The 8,642-nt window shown below is 46.4% G+C and overlaps 1 protein-coding gene across 1 annotated transcript; it reads right to left on the reverse strand.

Moving 5' to 3' along the window:
• Positions 1-356: 356 nt before the first annotated feature.
• FOXL1 (forkhead box L1) lies at positions 357-6,633 on the reverse strand. The gene has a single exon (XM_078149399.1). It carries the CDS (start codon positions 4,282-4,284, stop codon positions 2,974-2,976), a length of 1,311 nt encoding a protein of 436 aa, XP_078005525.1. The 5' UTR covers positions 4,285-6,633; the 3' UTR covers positions 357-2,973.
• Positions 6,634-8,642: the final 2,009 nt, after the last annotated feature.

An 8,642-nucleotide genomic window follows, 5' to 3' on the forward strand; every position in this document is an offset into this window, starting at 1 on the left:
TCTTCCTCCCTCCCAGTTCAATGCTTTACCAAGACACCACTCTCCCCCTCTAATACTATATGATGGGAAAGCAAACACAAAAATGTAAGAATTAACAATACTTTCAACATATTCAAAATAACACATGCATTGTACCTGCCAAGTAGAATAATGCATTTTTCACAATTTAGGCAACTGCTCAGAGTTCTGAGTTGGGCTCCTCCCTTCTGTGCTTAATTGAAAATGCAGTCTTTCTGATGGCTGGAAATCTCCGGAGATGGGTGGCATCAGGAATCACAGCTGTAACTGAAACCTCATTCCTATTACACTGTTTGTTTATTTCACACAGTAATCCCATTGAACCAAACAGATAACGGTTAATGGAAAAACAATTTTATTCACCAGACGCTGCTCATTTGGAAGTAAAAAAAAAAAGTAAAAAAAAAAAGGATGACAAAAGCATATTCATGGTGTTGTAGATAACCACAGTGAGAATCAAGCTGAATCTAACACTTAGCACAGTGCCTGAAACATAGTAGGTGCTTAATAAATATTGATTGATAAATGAAGATTTCTGTAGGATTTTAAAAGGAAAAATGCCCCTGAAAATCATCAAACTCATCTTTTTTTTTTAACTATTGTCAAAATCCGAGGCAGATTTCATGAACAACCATTGGAACCCAGTCTTTAGGTCAGGCTTAACTATGTCCTATTGATTTATAAATGGAAGATCATCTTCTCAGACCTTTTAATTATCCAATAAAGATGTTTCCCTGAAAAAAGTCCTTTTCAATATAGCCAGAATCAGACCTCTACTTCATTTAACTTTTGTATTTATTTTAATAATGTCCTAGTAGCCATTTAAGAAGTTATTTTAGAAATTCCTTTCAAACTTCCTGAAGGTCATTCCTACCTCCAAAAATTCTATGACTTTCTGTACTTTCCCACATCAGATAAAAGTTATTTGAAGGTTTAGGAAGTCAAGCTCTGAACTCCAGTGAAACCTAAATATATCCAATATAAGAAGTTGAGACATTTCAAAGGCAGCCTGGGCTGTGCAGAGCCCTGGGAAACTTGCACTTCTGAATCAGATCTTTGTTGCAAACAGGGGTCTTTACTCAATAAGACCTCCAATCACTTGGTCAAAGTATTTAGCTATCAATGGTAGAAGGAAAAGGAATTGCTGGTCTTAGAGTCAGAAGCCTTGGATTCCTCTCCCTGCTTTGCCACGAGTGTCCCCCTGAGACATCATTCCATCTCTCTAAGTCTCAGTTCCTTCATCTGTAAAATGGAGATAATAATATTTACACTATCTGCCTCTCCGTATACAGTGAAACAATGCTTGTTAAAGCAACTTGCAAACATAAATCACCATATAAATGTTTAGCTATTATTATTATAAAGGTAGTTAACTAAAGGCTGGAGTCAGGTATGGAGTGGGTGACTGGGACAAAAGATAGGAAACAATCTTTTCAAAGAACTTTGAAAGGTTTCCCCTTTGGAATAAGAGAAATGCGAAGTTGCAGAAAACAAATTCCCAAAGCTGTTGAAACATAACAAAGTGCTGTCTCTGTCTCTGTCTCTGTCTCTATCTCTGTCTCTGTCTCTCTGTCTCTCTGTCTCTCTCTCTCTCTCTCTCTCTCTCTCTCTCTCTCTCTCTCTCTCTCTCTCTCTTTCTTTTTCTCACTCACTCTCACATTCCTCAGTATTGCTTTTTTGTGTTTCTCCATCTGTCTCTCTTTAATTCTCTCTGTATATATGTCAACTTGTTTAACAAAAATGTAAGCCTTTTTATTACCAGATTCAGAAACAATATAAAAAATTCCTAGATCTTTTTTTAAAAAAAGTGAATCTGGCATGATATGAGGCACCTTCTCTCCCCTCCCCTTCTTCAGGAGTCCCTTGAAATGTTTTTGAAAGCCAAACAAAAATAACAGTGCATTAAATGACTACTTCTAGTTGCAGAAACAACAAAATGGGTATTCAATAATGCATTTGTATAAATGGACAAAACATTTTATTGGCTGGAGTGCACATTTATAGTGAAGGTTGCTAATATAGAAGTTTTCAAAGGTCAGTTACGATTATAAAAAAAAAAAGTCCACTATTTATAGCAGAAATAAAACATGTTCCTTGAACCCTATATCTGGAAAGAAAGGAAACAGCCCTATAAAAGTCGTGACTGATCTTGGTTGTTGTCCAAATGGTAAGATGACAACTTCCACCTTAACATCTGTCGTAAATCGGCTCCAAACAAGCGGAGTTTTCTGTGGGACCTGTTTCAGTGAGTGGCACCTTCAGCCTGATACACTCGCCACCCAAGCGGCCCACGAAGTCAGCCCAGCTGACCTGTTCTATAAACAGCCCTAAATCCCCTAGGCCAGTGGGAACCTACAGTTGAACTTGAAGTTGTCTTGGCTCCCTGATCCATATTGTGCTACAACTGCATTCTGTTTTATAGTCTGTTTCATACCTAAGTGGTCCGGAAGCAAGGGCAAGGGGTGGGAGTAGCGGGGAGGGGAGGCCAGGGAGTGGGATTATTCGAGACCTAAACTGTAGCTTTGAGATAGACTTATATGGTCTTGGGTGTGCGTGCTGTCTCTTGGTAGCCTATAATAAAACTTTCAGAGGGACGGGGTGGGGACGGAGGGGAGAACAGCAAACATCAGCCTCTTGGAATTGGGTTTAAAAACATTCAAAATCTTAGCAGTAAAGGGAGGAAGGGTGCAGAGAACAGGGATTCGGATTACAAAAGATAAACCAGCCAGCCCAGAATGGGAGAATTTCTTGAGCCGTTACATCTCCACGTAGGAGTCGCTGAAACTTCCCTGAACGGACAGGTTGGCAAATGCCTTTCAAACAAATAAACAAGCAAAGTTAAAATAATATGCTTTACACCCGCTTCGGTGGTCAGTCGCTGGCGTCCCTTGCAAGCGACAGGTTCCAGGCTTCGAGGAGACAGAAAGAGAAAAAATAAACCCGCCTCTGTTCTTATTACTGGAAATTAAATACAGCGTCAGAGAGTTGGAGCGGGAAATATGACAGAAGAGGGATCCCCAGCTGGTAAAGTCGCCCTTGAACTTGAGAATCGAGCATCAGGGAGCTACTGAAAGTCGGGCAGAGACCGGGAGAGCTAGCAAAGAGGGCAGAGCTGAAGCATCCCCCGGATAGCGACTCCCCGGCATGTTTGGCTGCCCCGGCCAGCTCTCCCCCTCTGGCTGGCTTCTGGCTCTGTGTCCGGGCCAGGATACTGTCTATGCTGAAACTCTTGGGCTTGTCGTCGTTTTTTGGAGGGGCAGGGTCCTCCGGGTCCGTGTCTCGCGGGCCAGGGGTCGGAGGAGAGCCCAATGTAGCTGTGCTCTCATCTGGCTGTCCGCTAGACTGGCCTGAGATAGCAGCATCTCGCTGGATACTGTCCTGGGCGGCGTCGTTGGGGACCACGGAAAGGAGGCCAGGGCTGGGCCAGCAGAGGGGGGCAGAGCATCTGGTGGAGGGGTGAGTGGGGGCCAAGGCAGCATGCCCCTGGGAAGCTCCTTTTGGGCTAGGCACATAGTCCTCACTACTTCCTTCTCTTCTCTCTTCACCTCCTTCTCTCCCTCCTCTCCCTCCTCTTCTTCCTTCCCCTCCTCCTACTTCACTTCTTCCACATTCTCCTCTTTCTTCACTCCTTTCTCCTCCTCCTCCATCTCCTCCTTCAGTCCCCCCTCCTCCATTCCTTCCTCCCCCTCCTCCTTCTCTTTCCCCTCCTCCCCCAGTTGCTGCAGTGCTGTCTTCCCTTTCCTCCAGCCTGCCTCTGCGGCCCACCTGGGCTCCGGCCTCCTCCGCCTCCCCTTTGCCTCTCTTGGCCTCCTGGACCCCGGGGCCCGGCTTGGGCTTCCTCTTCCGCCGTCTGTAGTTGCCGTGCTCAAACATGTCCAGACAGCGGGGGTCCAGGGTCCAGTAGCTGCCTTTGCCGGGGCGGCCCTTCTCCCGGGGCACCTTGACGAAGCAGTCATTGAGAGACAAGTTGTGGCGGATGCTGTTCTGCCAGCCCTGCTTGTTGTCGTGATAGAACGGAAAACGGTCCATGATGAACTGGTAGATGCCGTTGAGCGTGACCCTCTGATCTGGGGCGTCTTTGATGGCCATGGCGATAAGGGCGATGTAGCTGTAGGGAGGCTTCTGGGGGGGCTCGGCCCGACTGGCTCCAACCAGAGTAGCGGGAGGAGAGAAGCCCAGGGGCAGCCCGGGCCGCTCGGGGCCGTACACGTACAACACCGAGGGGCTGACCAGAGGAGGTAGGTGATGGTTGTAGAGGTGGGTCATGGCGAGGCTAAGAGAGCTCCAGGCTGTCCCGCAGGGAGAAGGCGAGGGCGAGCCAGGGAGAGGTTCCCCACGCCCGGGAGAGCCAGCCGCGAGCCTGCAGCTCTAGCTCCCTCCAGCTCTGCCTCTTTCCCCAGCCAGCTCTCGCTGTGTCCCTTCTTCATGCCTTTAAAAATGTTAAATAATTGTTGTAAGTTTGCTATTATATGTTGACTTAGCACTGGAAAATAAATTGTCTATGATAAACAATCGTTGTGTTCTCAGCCCACCCACATTAATTAAAATTTCATTGCTGAAAAACTCCAAGCTTTTCTCCACGTGTCTTTTTGATACCAGCCAATCGTTTTCTGGGCTATTTCTTCATTTGTTTATAGAATTAGTCTGTTGATAAGTCTGCCCACCCAAGTTGAATCAAGCTGTGTTTATTTGGAAAAATTTCCGGGCACCCAATATATAAACGCACTGATCTGATGTTTGAAATATCACGTCCACCCCTTGACGCTGTAAGCACACACAACTCAGCAAAGCAGGATGTTAACTGCTACGACTCGGCGCGGGGTCCGAGCAGGCCGAAGAGAGAGAAGGTGGGGGCGAAAAGATTAATCAAGAGAGAAGCGGACCACAACCAGTGCAGGCTGGGAGAGAGCTCTCATGGCACCCAACCACCCCCACTCCAAGGACAGAGAATCTCCTTTTTCTCCCAATTTTATGGGAAGATGAATGATCCTTATAAAAAGCTTTCAAGGACTTTAGAAGATGTTTTAAGGAAACCCGGCAGGGCGGGAAGTGGAGAGAAGGAAAAATTCCACGAGTTTTGAGAGGTGGGAAGGGGATGGTGCTTGGCTTTCGAGGTGCCCGGGGAATTGACAAGGGTGATGGTGTTGAAATGTGGGTGCGGCATAACTCCCAGGCTTCTCACATTTGTCGAGTCTCAGTGTAAATAAATTTAATCCCAGATAACTAACTCGGGGTGCAGCCAGATAGAGGGAAGCCTAGGGGTGAAGCCGATTTGAAGGAAATGGCAAAGCCTCAGTGTCCAGTTTAGAAGGAGATGAGTTAGATAACGTTAGACTCTGGTGATCTGGAAGGGTGGAGGTGGTCCGGGGTGATCAAGGAATCAAGAGCCTGAGAGAGGTTTGATAGCCCATCTATTAAGAGTGGGGGAGCAAAAGTGAGGTCTCTGGCCAGGCTGAGGTTGCAAGCGAGGAGCACCATAAAAGGGGGATTTGGCAGGCTTCAGGGGGAAAGCTGGTATTTGTGAATGCAGGCCTGTTGCTTTATATTCTGTCCTTTCCTGTTTATAACAAGGAGGGGGATTATAACAACTTTACAAGTGCACACAGCTGGCCGGTGATTACATTAAACATTTGGGATGCTTGCGTGCGTTTTTTCCCCTTTTTGGGGGGTATAAATGTTCCCTCTCTATTTTTTAATTTGCCGGTGTCACGGTTTCAATCAAAGGTCCCGAATGACTGCAATTCAAGAGGTGTCAGGGTCCCCTTCCCTCGCCAGCACTCCTCTACTCCCTAGAGGGGAAAGGGGTAGTAAATGCAAAGAGCAACACCTAGGTCTTCGGTAATTCCAGGGATTCAGGTCAGTTTAAACATCATACGAAAACTTAATTAGTGCCTCACTCAGTAAAATGAGAGGGGACCCCAGGGTGAAGGGGAGGAGTAGAGTCAAAGGCAGGGAAGAGGCTGAGTGCAGTTTGGTAGGCGATGATCTGGACTGTCTGCTCCTCGGGTCAGCGTATTTTAAAGGTGGAAAGGAATTGGGGATCATCTATGGGCCAGATTCTAGTACAACTCCCATATTTCATAAATAGGGAAACTGAGGCACAGAGAAGGGCCTTGCTGAGGCCACACAGGAGCAAATCGAACACAGTTATCCAGACAATGACTCTTTTCACTAAACCACATTGCCTTGGTGGTTTTGCCCAAGAGGTGAGGGATTAGGTTGGGGCTTCTCTCTGAATCAAGGAGCCCTGGTAGGGACAGACCAGAAACAGCTGAGAGGAAGTTGAGCTAAATGCCACCTTGGCAGCTGCTGTACTGGGTCCCTTAAATGGAAGGACCCCTTCACAGAACTCTCAGGGACTCTGGTCCAAATAGACCAGTCCAAAACAGATCTCTTTAGCTTCGAAAATCTACTTGATGTGGGAGAGTCTTTTCAGCATGTCCCAGACCCAGTTAGTTTCACCATCCAGCAGTTCCCCTCTTAGTCTTGCTATTATTCCTGTAAAGGTGCTCTTGGAGTTCCAGGTCCTAGGTGGAGTCCAATCTCACACAGTCTCAGGTGGGAATTGACATTGGGGCTCAAGGTCAAGTCATTTCAGCTCTATGATTCTCAGTTTTTTAATCTAAAAAAAAATTAGAGAAAGTCACACTTCACTAGACATCTCACTGGGTCCTTATAGAGCTGTGAGATGTTACCACCACCACCACCACCATCATTATTATATAAGCACAATAAAAAAAAAAGACAGTGTGCTTTAGTAGGTGGAGAGCTCACCTGGGAATCATGGATTCAAGTCTAGCCTTTGACATGTGACAGCTGTGCTTCCCTGGACAAGTCATTTAGCCTCTCAGTGACCCCCTGACAACTTTCTAATACTGCAAGTTGTAGAAAAGTTGCCATATCTCCAGTGGCAGGAGTTCATTCACTGAAAGCTCCCAATGAAAATCACAGGTTTGGACAAATAATAATATTATAATATCAAGTATTATACCGTGATATTCTGTAATGCACAATTACATAATAACATAGTTACATAAAGTATATGCTTGGATAATATTGGATATTATGGCATCACAAAGAGGAATACCAGATGGGCCACTGGGAATCACCCACCCTACCACCTTCTCCATTAATCCTTTTGTAGCCAGAAGGAATTTTAATTGGGAGATGGAAGCTAAGAGAGGCAAAACAAAAATAACAGTAATAATAACTCACATTCGTATAGTTTCCTCATAACAACCCTGTGAGGTAAGTAGTGCAAGTATTATTATTATTCCCGTGGTATAGTTAGGGAAACCGAGCCTCAGAAAGGTAAGATCACTTGCCCAAGAGGCCACGTAGGCCCTGTTTCATGTCTCGTAGCCCCAGCAGCAGTGGCCACTGGTCTTAATCCTCAACAACGAATTCCATGTCCATTCCCGAAGGTGACTGTCACATCTACCAAGCCGCTTCACCTCCCTTCAAACTCACATTGCACAGCCCAGTGCAGAAGGGGAAAGGTACAGGTAGCTCCCTGGGAATTTCAGCATTACTCCAACGCCTCTGCTGAGTCCCCTCTACAGGCTTCTCAGCCAAGCTGAAGGAAACTGACCCCACCTCTTTCTTCTCTTGCCTTCGATGCTAGCTGACTTTGGGTGTCTCCTGGAGAGAATCTGAGCGGGGATTATTGCAATAATAAATACTGCCCTATATGGTCACAGCCCGGATACAGGCGGAGACACACTAGAAGTTACGGGAGGTATTGGGTGAAAGAGAGAGGAAAAGAGAGAGAAGTAGATAAGAACCTAACAGTTAACGTTTGGGAAGACACCCTGCTTTGCGGGTTTCCCAGAGGCTTTCGAGTTAGCAGCGCTGATGTAGCTGCCTCTCAAAGCTTGCGCCACGTTACATCTGAGCCCAAAGAAAGTCTTTCTCTTTACCCCGCCCAACCTACAGTTTTGCACTAATTGAAATAGGGGAGCTCCGAGCACAGGGAGAAGGAGCTGCAACTGCCTGTAACCCAGGCTACCCTTAAGTGTCAGTAAAGACCACCACTCTCTCTCTGGGAGAGGAGTCACTCCTTTTTCCGTGATCTGTAGCTCAAAGATGTGGAGAGCCCCTGAGTTTGAATTCTGACTCCACTACTTACTAGCTGTGTGATCTTGGGCAAAGTCAGTTCCCCCTCTTTGATTTTCATTTCTTTGGTCTGCGTGGCCTTCTATGTCTACCTAGTTGGAGATCTGAACTAGAGTTTGGGGATGGAAATATAAAGAGGAGAGGAGTGTCACAGAGTAATAAGAGATGGGGTAGGAGACAGTGTGAGAACCTTCTGACTCAAAAGGTATCAGAAAAAAATATCTGATTGTTCCTGGCTGGTGAGTTGGGGGATATTGAAGGGGGGGGGAGTGGGGATTGTCTCTTTCCTGCTGCTTGATGTCTCAAGGAAGCAGAGTCCTGCCCCCTGGGCTCTGTGGTCATTGAGGCTGAAGCTAAAGTTTTAGAGTGATTGCTGCTGGCCAGGGTCAAATCACAATTGCAAACTGATGCAAAATGGCCATGAGCACCTTGCTTGGGAGCCCAGAGATCTCAGACTTCCTGTGTCTGAGAGGAGGTATACTCTCCCCTTCCTCATCTCCAAGCAGGAT

Source organism: Phascolarctos cinereus, unplaced genomic scaffold (genome assembly GCF_003287225.1).
Source record: "Phascolarctos cinereus isolate Bilbo 61053 unplaced genomic scaffold, phaCin_HiC Scaffold_2;HRSCAF=192, whole genome shotgun sequence".
Taxonomy (NCBI): Eukaryota; Metazoa; Chordata; class Mammalia; order Diprotodontia; family Phascolarctidae; genus Phascolarctos; species Phascolarctos cinereus.